Source organism: Betta splendens, chromosome 4, assembly GCF_900634795.4.
Source record: "Betta splendens chromosome 4, fBetSpl5.4, whole genome shotgun sequence".
In the NCBI taxonomy this organism is placed as follows: domain Eukaryota; kingdom Metazoa; phylum Chordata; class Actinopteri; order Anabantiformes; family Osphronemidae; genus Betta; species Betta splendens.
In genome coordinates this window covers 31073117-31097956 of record NC_040884.2, presented here as the reverse complement: position 1 = coordinate 31097956, position 24840 = coordinate 31073117, and the positions used below count along the sequence as shown (strand labels likewise).

The window sequence follows — 24840 nt, the reverse complement described above, 5'->3', positions numbered from 1 at the left end:
TGATCATTATCCTGCCTCTGTGCTGTGCATGTGGGTCCGCCGCCTGCCCGAGTCCGACAAACACACTCTCAATCGTTTAAAAAAAAAAAAATAATGCTTACCATAATAAAAGGTCACTACCCAGAGACATATACATTTTTAATTTTTCAAAATTTTCTGTTGTAATATGACTATGACTCCCATGTCAAATAAGATTAATTATGTTCTTCAGTCAAAGCATAACCGAGGGCCGTTGTCCCTGCTGGTTTTTCAGCTTTCTCTGCTGATTACCTTGATTAGGTGTGTCAGTTGGCTTTTCCAGCTTGTCATTGACTGAACACAACTGGTCAAGGTAATCAGGAGGAGTTGGGGCAGAGAAGGTTGGAAAACCATCAGGGACAGAAGCCCTTCATAGAATCAGTTTGAGGCCCATGGCTTAACAGATAATTAAAGATCTGCAAGAAGAAGCATTATAAAACTACTTTTAATTTCTGATCACATTCAGAATTGCTTCGATGGGCAAAAATTGTAGGGTTAGAGATCAGACCAAAACCAACACCTCATTCTCAGACCAAACACATACACATATCTTTTACACACACCATAACATAGCCCCCTAGTATTATTTAGGCATGATTCATAAAGTGTTACAAAAAGGGCACACTTACACACGCACCAACTTGTCCTGAATCAAAACACAGGTCATAACTAAAATTCAAGTATTAAATCAAAGTACAAATGCCATTAGGAGGAACCCGATATTAAGTTTTGTAGAAATTTTGTTCAAATTTGTTCATTGGTTTTTAGCGTGGTATTGTTATTTATAAGCTACTGTACATGTTATAGGTTACTGACAACAATGATTGTTAAAACCATATACATTGCATCCGGAAAGTATTCAATCGCTTCACTTTTTCCACATTTTCTTATGTTACAGCCCTATTTCAAATGGATTAAATTAATTTATTTCCTCAAAAGTCTACACACAATACCCCATTATGAGGATGAGAGAAACAATTTTTTGAAACTGTTGCAAATTTATTAAAAATTGAAAAACTAAAAAAATCACATGTACATAAGTCTTCACAGCCTTTGAAGTGAAGCTCTAAATTGAGCTAAGGAATATTCTGTTTTCACTGATCTTTCTTCAAATGTTTCAGTAGCTTAATTGGAGATTACCTGTGGTAAATTCAGTTGATTGGACATGATTTGAAAAGGTACACACACATGTCTATATAAGGTCCCAGTGTTGACAGTGCTTGTCAAAGCACAAACCAAGTACGAAGACAAAGGAATTGTCTGTAGACCTCCGAGACAGGATTGTCTCGAGGCACAAGGCTGGGGAAGGTTATAGAAAAATTTCTGCTGCTCCATCCAATTTCTGTAGCCTCCATCATTCGTAAGTGGAAGAATGAAACTCAGGGAGGTGACCAATAACCCAATGGTCACTCTGTCTGACCTGCAGTGTTCTTCTGTGGTGAGAGGAGAACCTTTCAGAAGGATATCCATCTCTGCAGCAATCCACTAATCAAGTCTGTACGGTAGAGTGGCCAGACAGAAGCCATTGCTTAGTAAAAGGCACATAGCAGCCCACCTGGAAATCGCCAAAAGGCATCTGAAGGACTGTCAGGCTGTAAGAAATAAGATTCTCTGGTCTGATGAGAGTAAAATTGAACTGTTTGGAGTGAATGCCAGGCGTTATGTTTGAAGAAAACCAGACACCGCTCATCACTAAATTAATATCATCCCTACAGTGAAGCATGATGGTGGCAGCATCATGCTGTGGGGATTTTTCAGCAGCAGGAACTGGAAGACTGGTCAAGATAGAGGGAAAGATGAATGCAGAAATGTACAGAGACATCCTGGATGAAAACCTGCATAAGAGTGCTCTTGACCTCGGACTGGGGCGACGGTTCATCTTTCAGCAGGACAATGAGCTTGTGGCATCATATTCAAAAAGACTTGAGGCTGTAATTGCTGCCAAAGGTGCATCAACAAAGTATTGAGCAAAGGCTGTGAATACTTATGTAAATGTCTTTTTTCATTTTTTTATTTTTAATAAAGGTGCAACATTTCCAAAAAAATCTTTTCTCTCATTGTCATTACATGGTACTGTGTGAAGAATTTTAAGGAAATAAATGAATTTAATCCATTTTGGAATAAGGCTGTAACATAAAAAGGGTGGAAAAAGTGAAGCTTTATGAATACTTTCCGGATGTACTCTAGCACAGTTCCCTATGGCGTGAAAGCGCTGTGTAGTAAGTAAGTTTAAGTAAGTCATTTAGAGTGGTCAAATTCAGGTTTCATTTTAGATTTTTCAACCAGCTGTGCTGTCATGCGTAAACTTTGGAATACACGTTTTAGACACGTACAACAAAATTTAAAGTTAAGACAAAACCACATTTTTTCCTTTAACACTTTCTACATATGTTGTTAGAATTAAAATATTTATTACCACTTAAAAGAGTGGCAGAATATTTATTAACATTAAAGGTGCAATGTGTAAAGGCTAGAGGACTCATTTAGCAGAATTGGAATAAAGCATTTGTGACTATGTTTGCATTATTGTGTATTCACGTGACAATACAAATCACAAGGGTTATCATTGTGCTTTCTCATTTGTCCAGTAGCTCAAACCAAGTGCTACCATAATGCGATTAAAATATAGAAATTATTATTCACAATCTTAAATGGAAGTTATGGCTTGGAGTTTAACACACATAATAACTGAATCCAATTCCTTTACAGAGAACTATTTGAAGCGATCATCATCACTATACAGTTCTACATTCTGTTGTACAATTTTTGTTCCACAGGCTGACACCATACTCTCTCATTCTGGATTACTTGAATATTTGCAGCTAACTTGAATGCTAGATTCATTACATTTTATGCACAGCATGCTTAAGTCTCACACAGAAGACTTAAATGTAAGACTATGTAATATTTTTCATTTTGCATTATTATGCAGTTTTTCCCTTCACAATTAGTCACAGTGCTTTACCCGTGTACAAATAGTGGAGTTTTGCATTTGTGCTGTACAAAATTAGCTCACACCAAACCTTAAATATCACATTCATCTTCCTACAAATAAAATGAAAAGGCAGCAGAAATGACTTGTGCTCATTTCAGTTCAAGTTTACCTAGCAGTTAGTGTTGGTTGTTAAAAAAAATTAAGTGTATTTTTCCTCAAGTGTAAACTAAATAAATATAAAGTTTATGGCTCAAATTAATTTAGGAATATTACATTTTTATCATTTAGCAAATGAACAGCATTAGCACACCACCAGTGTCACCTGTTGCTGCAGTGGAGTTGTTTAATAAAAAAAATTCATAAACTAGCTTGAGCTTCAGGCATGTAGATGAAGAAACTAAAATAAATGTCTTCTCCACATCTGTAACAGTCTGATTGTGTTATTGAAAAGGACTAGACGGGGAGGACTGTCTAAAGCATCTGCATCAGCTTAAGCTACGTGAGTAGTCACAGGCGTAGCAAAAGCTGTTGTTATAGCAGCATTTTGGTTAGGTAGCTAGCTTGTAAATGCCACAGGGCACTTGTAGATAGTGTGTATTGTTTTAGTGTGCCATAGCTTGATGTGATCCTTCACCCACTGTTGTAAAATTAACTAAATTAAGAAAACAAAATTACATTTGCAACTTGCAAATTCATCTTCTTCAAATTCATATATTATATCCACTTGGTTGTACTGCATATTATGGTGGAGTATTTAGCTAATCATATTTCAGCAGGCTTGTGTTGTCAGGCTCCATGAAATCTGCCTGAGGCCTTCAGAATGAAATAAGTCAATTGTGATAGCCAATCAGACCTCAAGTCTGCAACACCAAGGCCAGCTAGAAGGCCTTAGGCTGAATGTGACATGTTCGTGTCCCGTAACTCATTAGGGCCTGAAATTCAGAACCAAACTCAGAGATCCATTAGCTACCAACAACTATCGCTGTACTTTTTAACCGATAATGGCTGAAGGAGGAGAAGGGATATATTTGGATGTCAATATCAATTTACATCATTTTCAAAATGGACTGTTCACAAAAAGCTGGATCTAGTGAAAAGAGGTCGGTCAACCCCTTGTAAGCTAGTTGGTGTCTTATGTGCAGCTTATTGCACAAACTTGTTTGAGCTCACATATTTTAATATACTGTAGATTGTTTATATTTTGACAGTATCTGTGATATTAGTTTCCTCCTTAATCGTAAATGTGAACTTATTGATTAATAAGCTTATTAATAAGATTATTTACTTAATTAAAATTAGGTGTTGCTTGAATAGTTTTTTTATTAATATGTAATGTGTAAGTGTCATTCTGTATGGATTCGAGGCGTGGTGTCATATAGATGGTATTATGAGGTGTATCTATTAAGGTAGGACGTCAGAAGGCCTACAGTAGGTGTAAAATGCACTGCTTTCCTGTGCTGATTGCACACCTTAGTCCTAGGAGTATGTTTTTTTTCCTATAGGCAAATTCATTTGCTGAGAGGGATAAAATATGAAAAAAATATATATCATCATTTCCTGCACATCTTCATAAATATTCATATGTCATCACTAACTCAAAAACAGGACTAAGTCTTACTAATCTGGAGCATGATCAACAATGATTCTTTGAGGATGCCAGCTGGGGTTAAGCACAATGCCGAGCAGAGAGAGTGAAAAGTACCCCCCTTTGTATCACTTTGTACCACTTTGTATGCTTTCGATAAATAAATAGGCATTAATAATATAACAACACAGGACATGACACTAGTTTCACCACAAAATGTCTTAACAGGAAGCCCAGTTTTTAGACATGTAATATAAAACACCCACTCATTACTACAGCAAGACCAGTGCTGGCCTACTACAGTAAATGTTTAGAATTACATCCCTTAAAACAAACTTTTACCTATAACTGTAACTATTAAAATATAACCCTGGAGGATTCTCATGTAATTACTCTCTGACATGGTTTCTATGAAACAGTACAAACTGGGAGCTGGAACAGAAAATGCTGCCATAACTTAAACTGGAGGCTGATTCACACACTGCAAAATTCACACGATTAACATGTAGACCTGTTGGTGCACCTACCCTCTTTTCATGCAAACACAATGCGGAGGTGTAAATTGAGCTGTAAGAATTCACTGTACAGTTTGATACAAGTAACCTCTTTTATAAGCGCTGAGAGGGTAGAATGTGGCCACAACAAATTTTCCATCGAATGTGCGGCCTGTCAGCAACTTCTGCGCTTCTTTGGAGTCACTGGAACTGGCATATTCAACAAACACCTGGGTGACACACAAAGGATTTCTAAATTCATTAGTGGCTAAATTAATTTAAATTAAATTTATCTGCACACTTGAAACACAAAAGAAATCTTCTGCTAGTATGGACTACTAATACTATAGAGGCTAATGTATACAAACTACTATATTTTGTTTTGACTTAAATCTTTTTAATGTATTTTAAGTTTTTTATGTAGCAGTGTCACCTGTCCTTTTCCCGGGTTCTCCTTGGGAATAAGCAGAGAAACCACTGAGCCATACTTCTGGCATTCCTCTTTCATGTCTTCCAGAATGTCTGAAAAGAATCCAATTTTACTTGCTTTTATGCACCTTTAAGAAACTTGATGTAATTGTACAAAATTCTTAATGATTGAAAGATCTTAAAATGCTCCATTTTACCTTCATACTCCTCTTCGTTGTGCAGATGACTGTCATCAATCAGGTTCAACAAACGCAGAACAGGTGAAGGGAGTAGGACCAGATCCTCAATGTGAGGAGCTACATACATGCAATATAGTACGGTTAATTGCGTCACAATGAGAGACACATTCATCTTAGTAGATGCTACAAATACTCCCACATACCGAAGGGAATACTGAAGAATGGGCTCAGCAGGGCAGTTTCAGCTGTGCATCTTTGCTTTGGGTCAATTAGAAGCATGCTATAGGCAAGTAAGAAAAAGATCAAGAACTGGATATATAAAAAGACTACCCCTCTACCTAAACAGCTAGGAGTAATGTATTATGCCATTATACAGTCATGTTAGTTGCATAATAGATTAAGTTTACCTTTTAATAAGGTCTCTTAGGTGATAGACAGGAATGGCAGGGCATGCCAGACTGTTGCTGGCAAAGATATGATCAACAATGGCAGTACAGTTATCCTGGAAATAGGAAAACAGAATACATAATTGAATACTAGTTCACCAGTGCCACAAAATTATGTTACAGAGCTTGGTAAATCTCTATGTATTGTAAATCTAGTCCTTATCTTCAGAATACCTTCCACTCCTCTGAGCGGACAGTGTCTTTGAGTTTGATTCCTGAGAACATCTCCAACAAGATGATGCCCAAACTCCACAAGTCCACAGCAGCTGTACAGCCTGAGTCTCCCCCTTCCCCCATCCCAGCCTGAGCCAGGTTGTTCTGCAGTTCAGCCTCCGGAGCACGATACCCATCTGTCTGGATGTACTTAACATCCTGTTGTAGGTGAGGAAGATGGAAATCAGATATTTAATTACAAAGCTCTTCTTTTTACTGACCCTCAACATATCATTTATATGCACCTGGTTTCCCTCTTTAAAGCTGAGGCCAAAGTCAATGAGCTTGAAGCACTCGTCATCAGCACTCCAGAGAATGTTTCGTGGCTTGAGGTCGGCATGAACGTAGCTTTCCCTGTGAAGAAAGGCAAGAGCCTCCAAGATGTCTCTGGCACAGTGCTGAACAAGCCACATAGAGTGGCCCTGTTGCAGTCTGACAAAAAAAAATCATCCTATGAAAATAAGACTCAGACTCTTCTATATGAAGACATTTTAAAGTATAGACACATGGAGAAAATTGTTGGTACCCCTCTCTAATGAAAAAAAGCCACAATGGTCTTGGAAATAACAATAATATAAAATTGAATAAAAAATAAACCAATAAAAATCAGACATTGCTTTTGAATTGCGGCTCAACGGAAACATAAAACTAATTAATAAGGCTTGGCAAAAATGATGGTGCCTATAGAAAATATTGTTTATCATATGTTTATGTTTCAAAGGTGTGCCCTTTAACTGGCATCACAGGTGTCTTCATATATGCAATCAGTCAGTCTGCCTATTTAAAAGGGAGACAAGTAGTCACTGTGCAGTTTTGTGACAGACAGTGCTGAACATGGAGCACAGAGACCAAAGAAAATAAAAAGTTGTCTCAGGAGATTAGAAAGAAATTGATAGACAAGAATGTTAGAAGGTTAAAGCTATAAGACCATATCCAAGCAGCTAAAGCTATAAGACCTTATCCAAGCAGCTAGATGATGCTGTGACTACAGTTGCACATATTATTTAGAAGCTTAATGTCCCCACGACTGTAGCCAACCTTCTTGGACGTGACTACAAGGGAAAAAATTTAAGACAAATGTAAAAGATAGATAATACGAACAATAACTAAGGAGCCTAGAACAACCTCCAAAGGTCGAGGTGCAGCAGATTGCACCATTCGGCAGACAAAGTGGCAGACCACCAAGGGGGATACAGGAAGACTGGACTTTACAACACTTGCATGTTGACATTGAGATTCAAATCTTTCATTCAACATTCAACTAATCATCTTCCTTTCAGCTTTTAAATATCTTCAATACTCTCTGATCTATAGCAGTTTAAATATTGGGTGTTTTTTGGTCAAGCCTCAGCTTTTACATTAGTGTGTATTGTGTGAGCTAGAGTGCGTGATGTCACAGGTAGAGTTCAAGGGGACATTTTTTTAAGACAGAACTTTTCTCTTTAACTTGTCACTACAGCCACAGTTTACACTATCTGAACATATTTTTCACTAAGTCGTAGTCACTTCTTTCCAATGATGTGCCTGGCTAAGCCATCAAAACTATACTTTAGTCTGTATCTGCCTGAGGGCGAACACAGTTACACAAATCCTCCCATTTACTCCAATGGAAAATATTCTCTGACTTCTGGGTAAAATCACAGAGGGACAGGCATTTTTAATTTAATTTAAAAACGCGACTGTGGCAACAATTTTCACTCCTCAAGCGTAAAACTAACAGCAGTTGCTCATTGAAGCCTTGGGATTCATAAAGTGAAGTTATTTTTGTGACCTTGTGACCTATGCTTTTGGTGTAACAGGCCTCATAAGCTAGGGTGGAAATCAGCCTGACTCCAGCTCTTTGTGCTGATCAGTGGAGGTTTCTGTCTGTCTCATGGCAGACTCTTGAGCTCAGTAGCACTTTGACTTACAAGTCGAACTCCTAATGCTCAGTGTCCACAGCAGCTCTATGCATATTACTGATGAGTTCATTGCAATGTTGATTCCCCATAAGAGCAGTTGTAGAAATTAGGCTTTTTTTTAATGGTCTTTCATGTACGGTAGTTGAGGGGGTGTTTTTACAGAATTAATTGATCATTACAGCATTCAACAATATATGCAAATTTATAGCACAATGCATTGTGGGTGATGCACCATAAAAGGAGCTGGTGTTAATAGGAGTGACCGTTGCAAAATTATTAATAAACAATTATTGCATTTGACTCTTAATGTTGACATAAAACATTAATCTTTATGTTTAATTACAATATTTTAAAGTATTTCAAATGCTCTTCAGCTTTGTCAGTTTGCTTATACATATACAGTTATTTATGCGTGATTTTGAGTTAAAATATTCACATATATTAAATAGTGTAGCAACATTCAGGACTGAAAAAGTCCTTTTGGACTGGAAGAGTTAAGTTAGGTCAATTAACTGTCCAGTTAATTCCGCTTAATTTGCTTAACTACAGGTAGAAATATATTTGTCTTGTTCCACTGCAGGATTTAAGATTAGTCTGTGCTGGTAAACAGACAAGAGAGATAGTTTTCTCATGGGGTACTCCCTTATTAGAAAGCAAATCCCTACTATTGGCTGGTAATTATGACTATTTAAAGATTGATTAACAGTTTACTAATTACGCACACATGCTTCCCCTAAGTCCTTTCAAAATGGAAGCACCAATGCAATTTATTAAATTTAACTGCACTGTTTTTGACTTTGAATGGATAATTATGACTATTGAAAGACTAATTGACAGTTACGTTATTACCCCCACACGTTTAAAAAATTTTTTTCTTTAAATCATGACTCACCTTGTTTTTAATTGTGCTGCAAAGACAACTTCACTTTCTGAGAAACACGGAATATGTTCTAATTATATTCTCTGCCTCATTACGTGCACCTCTCACCGACAAACACAATACTTATGTAAAAAATGCGCACACACACGCACACGCACACGCACGCACACACACACACACACACACACACACACACACACACACACACACACACACAGCTTATTTCAGCTCTATCCATTTTTCAAACTATACATTAATTACTACAGAGAAACTCAGCACAGAAACAGATGTTGTCATTTTGTCCTTTAAACACGGTGAAATTTGAATAGCACATAAACAAATAGTGAAATGTACTAAGAATTGGGTTTAAGAGCAAAAATAGAAAGTATCTGTATCTCAGAAACAAATTGATTGACAGGTTAACCTCCTGATGCTGAGTGTCTATATTTTACTATATTACTGTTTATTTTATTACACTGTCTCTTCCTTTCAAAATAAAAGCACCTAGGCATATAATTAGCTTTAAGAGCAATATTTCTACTGTCGACTGGTGAATTATGGCTATTTATAGACTGATTAAGAGTTAAGCAATTACCCACACATGCCTCCCGTAAATCCTTTCAAAGTAACAACACCAATGCAATTTCAGAGCTTTAATAGCACAGTTTTTGCCTTTGAATGGAATATTATGACGATTTAAAGACTAATTGACAGTTTATTAAATACCCCCACACACCTCCTCTAAATTCTTTTAAAATAAAAACACCAACAGAATTTATTCACTTTAATAGCATTATTTTTGCTTTTGAATGGTAAATTATGACTATTTAAAGACTGTTTTAAAGTTCATCAATCACCCACACACGTGCCCTCTAAATCCTTTTAAAATAAAAGCACTAATGTAATTCATGATCTTAAATGGCAAGATTTTTTGGGTATTACTGGTTAATTATGACTATTTTTTTTCCTTTTTATGATTGTCAACGATGCACCTTGGTCACCTATTTACCTTTTTTTACCTTGGTCAACTTTGTAATCTTCTATCTTTTTAATGTTGTCTTTAATCTGTCATTGTTTTGTCGTAGTCAACGTCTTGATGTGAGCAACTTATTAACGTTTGACATCTTTTCTGCAACAGAAAAGCTCTCTCAAGTAATTTCTCGAGAAATTGCTTTTTCTAGTTTGCTGTTGCTATTCTTTTTACTAAAAACACTGGACATATTGAGGGTGGATCTCTACTACTGTAACACTACTGTGCAAGGTGGATACACATTGATTAATTAGACAGCATTTATACATTGGATCAGAAGATTGCTCACCTTCCACTTTGGGTATCACTGTTGCCTCTCACTAACAGCTCTGACACACTCACATCCAAGAGCTCCAAGAGAAGACATCTAGTGGCAACACCCATACAGTTATGGTTGGTGAAAACACCGTACAATGTAACTGAAAAACAAAACAAAAAGACAGTAAGTCGTTAAAAACAAGAAGGTCTCGTGCATCTACGACCGATTCTTATTCATGTTAGATTTAGAACTAGAGTCCATCGTTATTGTGTCTGTGATGTCAGACGGATCAACCTATGTTATTCAGGGGCCCAATTATCAGAGTGAAATAATTTTGTTACCGATGTTTTTATGCCCCTGGATCTCCTCGAGCACGGACCTCTCCTTGTGATACCCGTAATCTCCTCCCTTAGTGTCGGCCTGAAATTCCTTGACAGCAGCGGTGGCAGCTCTGCCTGAACTGACCCGGTAGACCGAGGCCGACACTCCCTGGCCGAGCCGCGACTGGACGGTCCATATCTCGCCAAAGATTTCAAACAGAACCGGCTTCATGCTCTGATCTACGTTAGCATGTACCGTTGTGTTGGGCTCAGATGATACGCAGTGAGCCATTGGGAGACGGGATGCGGGACAGGAGCCAGCTAGTTGACAGGTAGGAGCAGCTGCAGGAGCATTGCAAGCGAACCGAAGCTCTACGAACCAACTATCAGGATTTTGGTCTGTCAGTGGCAGCTAACAGGCAACCCGGCAACATCAACAATCCCGGTCAAACTAAACACACCATAAAATGTAGTCATATTAAAATATAGTTTGTTTAGTGAGACAGAAATTGGCCTACGCCAGTCAGTTGACAGAAAGTTATGAGCTAGCTAACTTGGGTCTTCAAAACTGCTAAACTAGCCAAAGAATTCAAGTACAAACACAAACCGCTCCCACGATACGCAAAAATATGCCTTCTCCATGCGCATCGATACGTTTATGTCAATTTTACTGAAAACAGAAATTTCATAAAGTTTGTCAGTTTCGCCGGCCCTGAACATCCAAAGTTGTAAACTTTGGATGTTGATATTAATCTCGCTTCCGCTTTTCTTCTTCTTGTGATTTTTGTATTCGGCAAACAACTGGGTGGCGTATTACCGCCACCTTCTAAATTGGAGTGTGGATTCGATGGCGGTCTTCGCTTTTCAAAAAAATTAAGGACATTAATTTGAAACGAAATAAATAAGTGCCTTTCCTATTTAGCCCTGTTCCATCTAGAAAACCAAACAGCGCTGTAAATCTTCTTCTTCTTTTGAGTTTACCGTCGGCTTGCATCCTCATTGTTGCATTACCGCCACCTATCGACTTCTTTAACCCTCATTTTCTTTTCCCAACACAGTAACATTTAAAAACTTAAACAATGCTATCATTCCATCTTCCTGCTCCTTCAACTTCCAGCACCCTCCTCAAACACACATCTTTGATTCCTGCTTTCCTCATACTCCTCACCATTCCTTCCCTTTTCATTTTATACTTATTACACTCCATTATAACATGTTCCACTCCCTCCACCTCCCCACAAAACTCACACCTCCCATCCACGTGTCTCCCCATCAACAGTAAAGTGCTGTTCAGATATGTGTGCCCTATTCTTAATCTACTTAAAATAACCTGTTCTCTTCTCCCCCGCCCACCTAGCCCTCCACCTACCCCCACTTTCTTTTTTATTCTATACCATTTCCATCCTTCACCTCTTTATCCCAACCGTTCTGCCACTCCTTCACAATATTCACCCTCACTATGCTTTTCCCTTCACCTTTTCACAATTTAACATGTTCCACAACATCCTCCTGCTCTGTTGCCCTTTTTGCCACTCTGTCCACCCACTCATTCCCTTTTATACCCACGTGCCCCGGAACCTAAATCAACACTATTTCCCTGCCACTGTTCCTACTTAAAAAAATCCACCACTTCAAATAACACCTCCTGGTGGTACTTTGCATTTTTCCCCCGCAGGGACTGCAATACTGACAGAGAGTCACTGCACATTAACACCCTATTCAACCCTCTAAGTTCCACCAACCTCGGTGCCACCCTTGGGTGGCACCCTCGTAGGAATGTAATTCTCCATTTCCACCTTTGTCTAACCTACCGCCATCTCTCTTACCCACACTTTACCCTTCCACCCAAAGCTTTCCACCCTACTTTCTCCCCCTCCCAGCTCCTGTCTAAAACTTTTTTCTCTGGACAGTAACCCTTCTTACCCTTCAGTCCTAACCAATAGTTCATGGCAATATATTTTCTTAAGGCTAAGTGGCATGATACCTGCTTCAACCCTCAGTGCACACAGAGGAGCCGTTTTTACTGCTCCCACACATATTCTTAGAGCCCTGGCTTGTACCCCATCCAGCTCTTTTAGTACTGATTTTGCCGCTGATCCATATACCACACTCCCATAATCCAGCCTGGTTCTTATTAACATGTTATACACATCCTTCAGAGCATCCACACTTCCACCCCAGTCAACCCCCGCTAAACACCTCGTAACATTCACCACTTTTATACATTTCCCTTTCACATACTTCACATGCTCCCTCCAACTTCTGATCAAAGATTACACCCAAGAACTTTTACACATTTAACCAACACGGTTTCTCTCCCATACAGCTTTAGACTCAGACCATCACCCACCTTGCCTTTGTGAAAACCATTGCCTTTTTTTTCTACCGAGAACTTAAACCCCTGTTTATTGCCCCATTCCTGAACTTTGTCAACTCCTTCCTGCACCTTCTTAGCAATATATTTCCTGTTCCTTCCTCTCTTCCAGATTGCACCATCACTAAACACATCGTTGATCATGATATTAAACAAGACTGCGCTGACCACACTCCCTTGTGGCGTACCATTCTCTATTATACACTATCTTGATAAAGCCCCCTCCACCTTCACTTGAATTTTCCTCTCTTCTAAAAAACCTTTGACCCAATTAAACAGTTTCCCCCTGATTCCCATATTATGCCACGGGATTAATAATCCATCCTTCCACAACATGTCATATGCTTTTTCAACCTCAAAAAACACTGCTATAACAGCTTCTTTGTCTACCTGGGACTTCCTAATATCATCCTCCAGTCGGTCAACAGGGTCTATCGCACCTCTCCCTTTTCTAAAACCACTCTGAAACTCAGTTAGCAGATGATCCTATTCCAGCTTGTATACCAACCTTTCGTTTATCATTCACTCCATAAGTTTACACACACTTGACGTCAGTGCTATTGGTCTATAGTTTCCTGGATCACTTGCATTCTTTCCTGGCTTCCTAACTGGAATGATAACTGCCTCTTTCCACTCCCCTGGCACCTTACCCTCACACCACACCCTATTAAAGAGTTCTAGCAACCTCCCAAGCCCCACATCCTTTAGGTTCTTCAGCATGCTGTAGCATATGCCATCCTTCCCAGGGGCTGACGCCCCTGTTCTGGCAACAGCTCTCTTAAGCTCCTCCATTGTAAACATATCATTTACATCTTCAGTCGTATCCTTTTTTTCCCCCCAGACACTAGTATATTCACTTTTCATTTCTCCTCTTTGATTTCTCCCCTCTGATGATACATTTCCATTACTATGAATACCCACAAATTTATTCACCATCACATCCGCTTTCTCCAAACTTGAAGTAACAATTCTACCACCATCTTTAAGTGCCGGGAATACTGACCCTTTCCTCTCACCCCCCATTTTCTTAATCATTCCCCACACCTCACCCACCTGTGTATTTCTACCTATAGTGCTACAAAAATCCCTCCAATACTTCCTCTTTGCTGCTCTGATAACTTTCCTCACCTTTGCCTGGGCCTGCTTATACTCAATTAAAGGCTGGAAATTGTGCATTCTCTATACTTTCTTAAATGCTCTATTCCTCCTTCTAACCTTCTAACCTCACTTCACCAAGGCATCACTTTATTTCTGCCTCGCCCCTTGCTTCTAGGAATTGTTTTATGTGCTGCCTCAATTATTGCTCCCCTTATCTGCCTGTCCAGATCCTCAACCTCCAAGTTCCTTTTTACTCATCCTCACCTTACACCATACTGGGTAGTGGTCAGTTCCAATTGTGCTCTCCCTATACACCCACCACTCACATAAGTGAGCTAACCTACCCGACATTAATAAATCTAATACTGACTCTTCAATTACGTTTTCTGGGAAGCCACACCACACGCTTTAAAGTTAACCAGTGACGATTATTTAAAATCTCAAACAAATAAACGTGGAAAAGATAACACGAGAGAACATCAAATATGTTCATATTGTTGCATAGTGAATACCCATATTTAAAACTATACACCTTAACGTTATAAACTAATGCCCATATTGCCCACCACCAACGATAACAATTTTTATGGTTCTATTTCAACTACACCGCTCAAAAAACATAATAATCTAAAACTTAATTAATAAATACGAGTTTTTGAGTGCATCTACTTGTAATGTCTGGCGCCGGAAATACCCGAATCCTTATGCCGGAAAAAGAAATGTCAACAGAATGAGGTGGTGTTTTTGAACATTTGGCAGTAAAAAGAAGCCAGTGTTGCATAATTGTCCAGCACAGGAGGGTGTGCCACAACCAGAGGTTTTCTCTTGGAGTTACGTCTTTAAAGATCTTGGCACAGTAAGTCAGCTTATGATATGAAGCGATCCGCTGCTCACTGTGTAATTGTGCAGCTGAGCTAAGCCATCCATGCTCTCATTGAAACGTTAGCTCAGTAAGCAGATATCCCGTCGTGTCTGCTCCAACGCTGGCAGGAGGGCGAGTCGCTGATTTGTAAGGGTTGCTACAGATGTGAATGCAAAGAGCACAGGTACATTAGTCAAGGGTTTTATGAAGCGTTTTTTTAAAACAAGCTAGATCTAACTAGCTGTGTACACAACAACAGCTGTAGCCGGGCGATTCCTTTTATTGGGCACAATGACGGGTTGACTAGTGAGGCGTATATACATTTGGATAGATTATTATATAGATATTGCCTTTGTCAACACTTCAGGATAGTGACCATTCTTATTTCAACGAATTTCTCCGTGATATAAGTAGGTCAGAGGCGACAAGTTTTTCTCGTTTTATTTAAAGCATCGGTGTCTGCGCTCGAGGTCATTGTCACTGTCGCGCGTGACTTTCTCTTTCGAGGAAATCAGCAGACAGACGTGGCGGATGGAAAGCTATCATGTTTTGTCTCTTTATTTAAGACCAATTAGAGACAACCGATGCTTCACACAATTTAGGGTTTCATTAAGGCCTTTAGGTAAATTGATTGTTATTACAGTATATTAGACGACATTCGAATTTTGTAAAATGTACAAAAATAAATCTATAATGATTCTAAATAAAACTGTCTGGCAAAGACAGACAACCAACAAAAATAATAAGTTGTTTGTGCTGAAGAGACAAAAGTTGGTTTAAACAGGAAACTGGTTCCTGACTAAGCTAAAGTTGCTCCAGTGCTGGGTTCTCATTATACAGACTGTATTTTGAGAGAATTTACATCAGCACCTTCTTCCTTTTGATTGATTTATTTTTGTTTAGTTTTACACAAACTATAATCTCTCTCTACAACATATAACCAGGACAAGGTGGAGCTCCTTAAAATGTGTATGTTTTAGATGTCAGGATGCAGGAGAGGATCAGTGCATGTAACTTCACCCCTGTTTTTGTGCTTCACAAACAAATTGACCATTATTGTGATAATGAATTACTAGAACCTATTAAGTGACTGTTGTGAAGCTCCACAAAAATGTCTGTTTATATATATAATAGTGAGTATAACTGTTGCCAGAGTTTCATAGTAAATAGGAGGCAGGCATATATCTTGACAACATTTGTGCTACTGCAGCTTTAACAGTCTGTATAACCCAAGCACTTCCCCATTCAGACTGAGACATGTTCTCCTTGTTTCCTTAGGGTGCTTCTGAAAGGCATGAATGACTTTGCAGTTCTCAACACTGGGCGGAAGATGCCCCTGATTGGACTGGGGACGTGGAAGAGTGACCCAGGAAAGGTAGAGGCAGCAAATAAAGCAGCATTTGATTACTATGTTTGCAAAATGTTTCCACTTGAGTTTGTGTGCACCTTATTTCTAAGACAGATTCTGTATGTCACTGGTTTAACTTGTTCTTACTATGTGTTCCACACCTGAGTAGCATACTCATACATAGCTGTTTCTGTAAATAATCTGTCAGGGCATCCCACAAAGTCTTATATTCTAACAGCTCCTCTTTTCACGTCATCATAGGTGAAACAAGCAGTTATTTGGGCGTTGGAGTCTGGGTATCGCCACATTGACTGTGCAGCTATTTATGGCAATGAGGCTGAGATTGGAGAAGCCTTACAGGAGACACTAGGCCCTAGCAAGGTGAACAGTGATCTTTCCTTTATTAAGAGGCTTAAAGTCTTTTTGTTTTTCAATTAAAATAGACTAAATAAAACAATAATGTCTTTTTAGGGTGATAGATGCTGACATCTGTTTCATATAGCCTAAAATGTCAAAACACTCACAACCCACACAGTGTGTAAAACCATATCTGTCATATATGTGTTCCAGCTTCTCAGACGAGAGGATGTGTTCATCACATCCAAGCTGTGGAACACTCATCATCACTCTGAGGATGTGGAGCCAGCCCTCCTGAAGACCCTCAAGGAACTGAAGCTAGAGTATCTTGACCTTTACCTCATCCACTGGCCATACGCCTTCCAGTGAGTTTGACCTCCACCAAATAATTTATCTTGATAAAACTATCTTTGTTAGGTTGCAATAACTGATGCTTACTCCTTTTTGTCCTTTTTTAGAAGAGGAGATTTAACCTTCCCTAAAAAGGAGGATGGCAGTCTGCTGTATGATGACATAGACTACAAGGTCACCTGGGCTGCCATGGAAAAGCTGGTGGAAAAAGGACTGGTTCGTTCCATCGGCCTGTCCAACTTCAACAGTTCTCAAATCGATGACATCCTGTCTGTTGCCAGCATCAAACCAACTGTGCTACAAGTAAATGTTTGAGTGTTTTTGGTGAACAAATCAGATTGAAAAATATTTGTAGTGTCTTAAGAATCATCCAGGTATGTCTGTGTTCTGATTGGACAGGTGGAGGGCCACCCCTATCTGACCCAGGTAGAACTGTTAGCCCACTGTCGGGATCGGGGCCTGGTGATGACCTCTTACAGTCCTCTGGGTTCTCCTGACCGGGCCTGGAAACATCCAGATGAACCTGTCCTGCTTCAGGAACCTGTTATCACTTCCCTGGCTATGAGATACAAGAAGACTCCTGCTCAGATTATCCTGAGGTGATTCATTGTTCAGTTGTCTTTGTTTGTTTGTTTTAAATCAAACAATCTTGGTCTCTCATGGGGTAATTGCATGCATGGAAAAAAGGGGGGAAACAGCTAATGGATGTTATTGTTAAAGCGCTATAATACAGGTACAGTATCTGTCTAAAGGTGTACCAAATATATTAAAATTAAGGAAGTGTACAGTGACCGCAAAATGTTGTTTGCAGATGGCAGACACAGCGAGGAGTGGTAACAATCCCCAAGAGTGTTACACAGTCCCGTATCAAGGAGAACATTCAGGTGTAGTGAAAGTTGCGGCAGTTACTTTGCAAACCATAAGAATTTAACAGATGTCTAGATCTTAATTTCTGAAAATGCTGATAGAATCCTCCTGTGTTTGTGGTCAGGTGTTTGACTTCACACTTGAAGCAGAAGAAATGCAAAGTGTCACAGCCTTGAATAAAGGCTGGCGCTACATTGTGCCGATGATTGATGTAAGTGGGCTTTTTTGTATTTGTAGGGTGCTAAACTAGAGAGGTTTTGTAGGGAATTATGCAATGCTGGAGCCAGTGGTAATCATTAATGACATATTAGTGTTGCCTTTCTGCAATTGTTTTAACCCACTAGTTAAAATGTCAATATTTAATTGATAAATCTTGATCTCAAAGAGATGTCACGGTTTTTAGAAAATGGACACATACATGTAAAGAGCAATAACAAATGTATTCACTTTGCTTTGGATGTTACAGGTGGAGGGAAAGCGTGTTCCTAGGGATGCTGGACATCCTTACTACCCCTTCAATGATCCCTACTAAAAATTCTCACTATAACCTGAATTTGTGCCTTTAACAACCTCATCACGTCAAGTCAGCTTCACATGTTGTCAGATCTTGCACTTACTGATTTCACATTTAGAAATATGGTTAGCGGTGTAGTCCTGTATCACAACAAAACATGATTTATGCATTATTTTTTAAATAAACAGTTTGTTACTTGCAATAGATGGTTGAATCCTTTGACTAAATGAACAGTGAAGACAAATCACTTTTAATCTTCATTGATTGTTTTATGAATGGCTAAAAATGTACTACTGTACTAAAAATGTTTTACATTTTTAACAAGAAGAAATGGTATAAGTTCTTGTGGGTTCAGTCACATCGTGCACTTCTTTTCTTCCATCTCCTGCATCACCTCATTCAAAGCTTCCTTCATTGTCAACTTGGAAGGTCTGTGCATTCGAATGTACTGAAACAAAGAAAAAAATAGGTAAGGAAGTCGTTACATTCAAATGTAATGTCTACTACAATCTGGAGCGTGTTTGTCGTTGTCTGTGTTCAAGCTGGGTGCTTCACCTCCTTGGTTTCCTCCAGTGTGGTGTATCTGTAGTCTGGTGGCTCTAGGCTCCGCACAAGGCTGGTGTGAATGCGGCGGCTGCTTTCAATGAACTGTCTTGTGGTGGCAAGTTGGTGTTTCAGCATTGCATTTAGCACAAACACAGTTGGGTTGTAGGTGCTGACCACTGTTGTACAGACATGTAAAAGCAAAACAAGCAGTACTAGAACTTTAGGGTTAGGCTTAGGTAACAATTTTCTATTGCTATTTCTAGCTATTTCTATTCTATGTACTTAACAAACACTACATAACAAAATAGAATGCATTATATTTGAATAAGGCCTAATCTCTGAATCCCATACAAGCTGAAGAGTTGAACTGCCTTTGACCAACAGAGGGTACTGTTGGCTAATAAATGCTTATTGTTTGCCTCCTTGAAATTCAAATAATCCTTCAATGGTGTTCACTGAAAATCATTTTCTGTTACTAAAGTAGTACACTTACAGTAAATAGTAAAACTTAAAGGGTGTTACATTGCATGGTATCTGCTTTTAGAGAATGTGCAGCCACTAACATGGGATTCATGTACGTCAGTCCTAGTACAGGGATATGTACTCATATCTACAAAGTGGGACCATCACAAATAGAAATTACTTCTGTGTATTCATATGACATAGGTTCGATGTCAGGTAGTATATGATGTACCATCAGAACTGATGCCATAAGAGCAGGATGGGTGGAGGATTAGTGGCTTTTATCAAATCAAAGATTTTAAATACATAAACAGGTAGAACAGACTAACCAGTTGGCCATGTGTGGGTTGCAGGCTGTGTCTGTACTGCTGCCTCTTGAACAAGCCTTCTGGCTGCTGGATGCCTGTCTGACTGGCAATATGAGGTCTGGTTGATGTGTGACACTGGGGATCTAGAGTCCCTGCTTCTGCTGAGTGACTCTGACGTGTCACTGTAATCTGAGGTCTGTGACATGCACGAGTGACTTGGGTCTGACAAAATGTCAGAGTAATCATCTTCTGTCCTCCCATGGAACAAGTCTGAAACTGAAGCCTCATCTCTGACCTTCAATGCCACCTCTTCATCTCCATTTCCAATCAACTGCTCTGAAATCTGGCTGGCACTATAACTTTGCTCTCGCTGGCTCTCACTCTCAAAATCACTTTGGTAGTCCAACATGTCTTCTTTTTCCTCCTCATGTTGCTGCTGTTTTGCTTTCCTATATCTTCTCTCATGTCTCACTGGGGATTCAGACATAGATAGATTGTGTTTGTTCCTCTGCAACAATAAGCAAAAATGACTTTCATTAATAATTGTCTAATATTTAATGTAGCTGTTAAATTTAATTTAACATAATGGCTGACGTTTATAAAAAAAACTAACATTCATTACAGGAAATAAAAATTAAGTTTTAAATCATCAGCAAATCCATAAACGAAACTTCAATTTTGTAGCCTGTTTCCCCTGTATTATTGCTTTGATCAGGTGTGCTATGTGTACAACTCATATAGTAAAATACAATTACTTAATGTGAATAGATGATATTGATGCCAATATAAACACATCAAGAGGCAAAAATTGCAATTATACAAATTAACTGTGTCTGATGAGGCTTTCATTAAACACTTTATTAAATGCCTCTGAATTTCCAATGCGTTTCTACTTTTCTACAGGTATCCTCTGCCTCTGAGCCATCATCTGCTGTTGTTTCATCTCCTTGTTACCTTTTCAGACCACTTTGATCACAACACTGAGGTCTTGCTGAAGGTAATCTCAATCATTACCCACCTGTTTTCCTGGCATTTTCTCTGTAAAACCAGAAGGAGCCGGCACAAAGTCATCCAATGTCATTACATTTAACTTAAAGTCTGTAACAACACAAGATGGAAGCCGGTGTATAAAATGACAGTGTACAGTCACACAACCACCAAAAATGTGAGGATGCGCTAGACATCAACAGCAGATCAATGATTGTAGGCTGCCGTATCCATAATTAAAGCTTCAGATAGATTCATTTAACAAAAAAACTGCAGGTCTGCTGTAAAATTAAATAGTTGATCAGAGTAAGCACAGCATAGCTAAAAGCTTCTTTTTACTGTGGTTTCTGAATCTGTGTCTCTAAAAAGAAGAAGGATGCCCCCTTTTAACTCAGACAGGTAAGAAAATAACAACTGTGAAACAAAAATGCAACTCAATTAGGACTATTTAACAACTATTTGCTTGGAAAGATGGTTATCTTTATTATGTTAGAATGACCCCCACTAGTGAACTGTTCTTTGCTGGAAATTCTATTTCTATATAATCTGTGTCGATTTGCAAAGAGAAAAACACGGGAATTAGTTGTTTACCCTTTGGTGCATCTAGAATGCATGAGATATAGAAAATCAAAAATTATATTTTGATAATAATAATATAATACATAATAGGCAAAGTAAACTCAAGTTATGCCTCACTGAAGAATAATCTGCGAAACTGCTCTCACCTTCAGAAGAAACTACACTCATCACATTGTGGAGATCTTCAGAGGCAGGCTGCACAGGGAAGAGTTCTTCCAGAGAGAGAACCTCACTGTGGCCTGACACTGAGCAGATTGAATGCTGGGAACCGTCCACCCTGCGAGACATGCTCAGTCTCCTGGAAAGTAAAGGGGAAACACAAGGCGGAGATGGGGATAGGGAAACAGCGGAAGGGCTGAAGCAAGCCTGAGCTTGACCGATGAATCTAAACGAAGAACTGTGGTGGGAAGGAGAGCCAGGGTAGCACAGCGCTGCTGTGTTGGATGGCAGATGCTGAACAGCAGCTGAAGGAGGGGTGGACTGGGTCTGACTCAACATCTGTAAAAAATTTAAAAAAGCACATACGCTGATGAGGTATTTTTAACTGATGAGCGTTACTAACTCTATACAAAAGTCAAAAAGGAATCAATCATCATAGTGTAATTATGCATTTAATGTACTGTTTCAATAGCCTATAGGTCAAAAACTGTTTGCACGTGCAAGGTTACAATGGAAACAAAACTAGCATAACTGCGATAATAATGATGAAGGCTTTTGTGTTTAGCCAAGAAACGTAGTACTTCCTAGTAACAGCTTTAATGCGATAATTGTGATAATTATTTTTAAAAACAGACTTCTGTCCTTTAAGTACAGATGGCTTGAGACAAAAGCTACAATACAATATAACAATATAAGAATAAAAGTCTATATATTGGGCTCTGCAATAAATTGTGACCATGATCAATGATAATAAACAAACTTTGAGACAAGATGTAATTAAATCCTATATAAAAGTTGATGACATCAAGACATATGGTACATGTACCCAAATACACCAAAAGATGTAAAACTGGGGTACCTTTTCTGTCTTCGTTATAGAAGGGCTTTTTTCTGGTCTCAAGAAGCTGTTGTCTGTTGAATCCAATAAATCTCCAAGCAGTTTCCTCATGTCCTCTTCGTCACTTTCCAGACTCACAACATAATCTACTTTCACTGAATTGGTCTCTATGCCCCTCAAAGGGAATGTAGCAGCAGCAGCACTAGAACCTGAACCTTCTGAAGACTCAGAAGTCATCACTTTGTTTTTCAGGAAACGTTTGACCTTATGGTTCTGGTGATTGCTGGACTGTGCTGAGCTTAGTAGTGTAGTAGCCTCCACAGTCTGTGTGACTGCTTTTTGTTGGGTTGCCAAACTGGGAATTGGATTATGGTCAGGTTGCGGCCCCTTTCTAGCCTGCTCCTGGGGCTGTGGATGGCTGTGAATGCGACTCTCAATTTGAGCCAGTGTACTTAAAACTGCAGCCTGTGAGCCATGGTGGGAAGATAAAACACATCTGAGGAATGAAAAGAAAAGCATAGGAAAAAGGTTCATTTTTTACAACAAATATTTGAAATATTTACATGCTTCATATGTATACTTTGTTTTCACTTACATCCATGGAAACCTACCTTGGTTCAGGCATCTGCTGAATGTGGTTTATACTGACAGGTGACTGGCTGCTGTTTGTCACAGGTGGTGAAGCTTTCTTCAGAAATCTGTTCCCTCCTCCTCCCATAGAGCTTTGAGGTCCAATATCCTGGAAAAAAATAGTTGAACAAAAAAGGTTGCTATAGGAATGTCCAAGGTGTAAATGCAAGGCAGCAATAAATTCAGACATTTACCAATCTTGCTTGGTTCTTCTTGGGAGAAGTGTAGTTTGTGGAGTTAGCTTTATGCTTTGTAGCTGAGATTGATGACGACAGGTCACTCAGCCCTGAAAAAAGTGTGTTGGTATTCGGAGGAGCAGATCTGATATTGATAAACCCATCACCAGTACCCTAAGAGGAATATGATATGGTAAATGTTTATTGTCGTTGCACAGCCATACTTAGTACAACAGTACAATAAAATCAAATCAGTGTCCCAGATCGATGCAAAGAGATAAAAATAATTAAAATAAGAAAAATTTAATTACAATTATACAGATTAAAAGATAAGTATTATATATAATATACTATATTTGCGAAATACCAAGAAATTTGTATTTTTTAATATTAATTAGGGTAACACGTGTGTGTGTGTGTGTGTTCATTATTCTAAAAACTGGCCATGACCTCAACACCCTAAATCGTTTTACCAGAGGGCAGCATCCCAGTGTCCTAAGTGTGTGCAGTTCAGACAACTTTGTGCCCTCTTAAGACCGCAGGTACTTTAGACGTCCTTCAAGAGTGCGGCCAGTGTTTTTTTCGACAGCATAACCCTTTATAGTCTCTTTTTGTGAGACACGGTCCAGCTTGAAAACCACGTGGAGATGCACAAAGTTAACACACCCTCAATGGAGCAACAGTAGTAGACAACCAGGACCACTTTCTTCAGGCTGGCCCTTGAAAGGATCCTCAGAAGGTGCAGAAATTGCAGCTGTTGTACCTTCTTTGTGGATAAGGTAAGGAAGGGTTTACCTCTGTTACCTGTGTTTCGGCAGGAGACCCCTGTGTGGACTGTCCGTCGCCCCTGCTGTTCTTCTTGGCGACCAGCAATGCCTGGGCTCGGTTCAGAGCCGAGCTTTGACTGCCTCGTTTCCACATCTTCACACCGAAACACTATGTACTTTAGGTTGGGTAACTGTTACTTAGTTTATCTTCATATACTGTACAAGAATGCATGCTATTACGCCATGATAACAACAGATAACCGTGTTTTCTCCTGTCAGATGTGGGAACCTAATGTTGGCTAGCAAGAGGCTAAACCCTTTGTTTGTCAAGCTAAGTACATTCAGATCACTTAAATTAAAAACCGTCATGTATTCAGATGGCTTGTATCACGTCAAATAGTCAGTAAGCGCTTCACAAAACAGCCACCTCCCGCAGCACTTAGCTAATGTGCAATGAATAAACTGTGGCGTCTCCTGTTTCTATGGAGAAACTTCCTCGTCTTCTTCTTCTTTGTTTTCAGGGGGCTAGAGTACTAGAGTACTAGCGCCTTCTACTGGGCGGCTACTGTTGATATTATTGATCCCCGAAGGAAATTGCTTTGCTTTTTGATTGCTATATACATATACATATACATATACATATACATATACATATACATATAAATAATACACACACACACACACACACACACACACACACACACACACACACACACACACACACACACATATATATATATATATATATATATATATATATATATATATATATATATATATATATATATATATATATATATATATATATATATATATATATATATACACTCTATTCTCACCCTCCGCGGGTGGTCTCATCCACTTTCCAAGCTCGGGTCCTCTACCAGAGAGTTTCTCATGTTCCTTTTTCCTGATGTTGCCATCGCTT

General features: G+C 39.0%; 3 protein-coding genes across 8 annotated transcripts; 1 reads left to right on the top strand and 2 right to left on the bottom strand.

The window, feature by feature from the left end:
- Positions 1–447: 447 nt before the first annotated feature.
- uhmk1 (U2AF homology motif (UHM) kinase 1) lies at positions 448–10981 on the bottom strand. Of its 2 annotated transcripts, none has more exons than XM_029146347.3 (9): positions 10711–10981; positions 10400–10529; positions 6545–6731; positions 6261–6458; positions 6048–6142; positions 5844–5920; positions 5659–5757; positions 5466–5554; positions 448–5262 (listed from the first exon to the last, which is right to left on the bottom strand). In XM_029146347.3, exons 1-9 carry the CDS (start codon positions 10979–10981, stop codon positions 5116–5118), a joined length of 1293 nt encoding a protein of 430 aa, XP_029002180.1. In that variant the 3' UTR covers positions 448–5115. The 2 variants fall into 2 exon arrangements, with proteins under 2 accessions (XP_029002180.1, XP_029002181.1); XM_029146348.3 differs by having other exon boundaries at positions 6545–6653.
- On the top strand, positions 10881–18664 carry akr1a1b (aldo-keto reductase family 1, member A1b (aldehyde reductase)). 3 transcript variants are annotated; one of them, XM_029146349.3, is made up of 9 exons: positions 10881–11021; positions 16302–16398; positions 16633–16752; positions 16942–17093; positions 17187–17382; positions 17479–17678; positions 17891–17963; positions 18071–18157; positions 18413–18664. In XM_029146349.3, the coding sequence occupies exons 1-9, from the start codon at positions 10963–10965 to the stop codon at positions 18476–18478; spliced, it is 1050 nt and encodes a 349-aa protein (XP_029002182.1). In that variant the 5' UTR covers positions 10881–10962; the 3' UTR covers positions 18479–18664. The 3 variants fall into 3 exon arrangements, with proteins under 3 accessions (XP_029002182.1, XP_029002183.1, XP_029002184.1); XM_029146350.3 differs by lacking the exon at positions 10881–11021 and adding an exon at positions 14856–15017; XM_029146351.3 differs by lacking the exon at positions 10881–11021 and adding an exon at positions 15065–15207.
- On the bottom strand, positions 18368–24436 carry c4h19orf44 (chromosome 4 C19orf44 homolog). 3 transcript variants are annotated; one of them, XM_029146340.3, is made up of 9 exons: positions 23941–24436; positions 23164–23319; positions 22951–23078; positions 22361–22835; positions 21489–21840; positions 20795–20874; positions 19798–20284; positions 19016–19182; positions 18368–18908 (listed from the first exon to the last, which is right to left on the bottom strand). In XM_029146340.3, the coding sequence occupies exons 1-9, from the start codon at positions 24064–24066 to the stop codon at positions 18816–18818; spliced, it is 2064 nt and encodes a 687-aa protein (XP_029002173.1). In that variant the 5' UTR covers positions 24067–24436; the 3' UTR covers positions 18368–18815. The 3 variants fall into 3 exon arrangements, with proteins under 3 accessions (XP_029002173.1, XP_029002174.1, XP_055363878.1); XM_029146341.3 differs by having other exon boundaries at positions 23950–24435; XM_055507903.1 differs by lacking the exon at positions 23941–24436 and adding an exon at positions 23812–23928.
- Between the last annotated feature and the right edge of the window lie 404 nt (positions 24437–24840).

What these genes read in the sequence shown, in the direction of transcription:
- akr1a1b (XM_029146349.3), top strand. Translation starts at nt 10,963, where the DNA reads ATGATACGCAGTGAGCCATTGGGAGACGGGATGCGGGACAGGAGCCAG. An exon ending in CACTGGCCATACGCCTTCCA is followed by an intron (nt 17,094 to 17,186) that starts GTGAGTTTGACC and finishes GTCCTTTTTTAG; the next exon opens with AAGAGGAGATTTAACCTTCC. An exon ending in ACATTGTGCCGATGATTGAT is followed by an intron (nt 18,158 to 18,412) that starts GTAAGTGGGCTT and finishes TGGATGTTACAG; the next exon opens with GTGGAGGGAAAGCGTGTTCC.
- uhmk1 (XM_029146347.3), bottom strand. Translation starts at nt 10,981, where the DNA reads ATGGCTCACTGCGTATCATCTGAGCCCAACACAACGGTACATGCTAAC. An exon ending in ATTCTTCAGTATTCCCTTCG is followed by an intron (nt 5,758 to 5,843) that starts GTATGTGGGAGT and finishes GCATGTATGTAG; the next exon opens with CTCCTCACATTGAGGATCTG. An exon ending in CAACGAAGAGGAGTATGAAG is followed by an intron (nt 5,555 to 5,658) that starts GTAAAATGGAGC and finishes GATTCTTTTCAG; the next exon opens with ACATTCTGGAAGACATGAAA.
- c4h19orf44 (XM_029146340.3), bottom strand. Translation starts at nt 24,066, where the DNA reads ATGTGGAAACGAGGCAGTCAAAGCTCGGCTCTGAACCGAGCCCAGGCA. An exon ending in AGAAAATGCCAGGAAAACAG is followed by an intron (nt 20,285 to 20,794) that starts GTGGGTAATGAT and finishes TTATTGTTGCAG; the next exon opens with AGGAACAAACACAATCTATC. An exon ending in AACCCACACATGGCCAACTG is followed by an intron (nt 19,183 to 19,797) that starts GTTAGTCTGTTC and finishes TCTGTACAACAG; the next exon opens with TGGTCAGCACCTACAACCCA.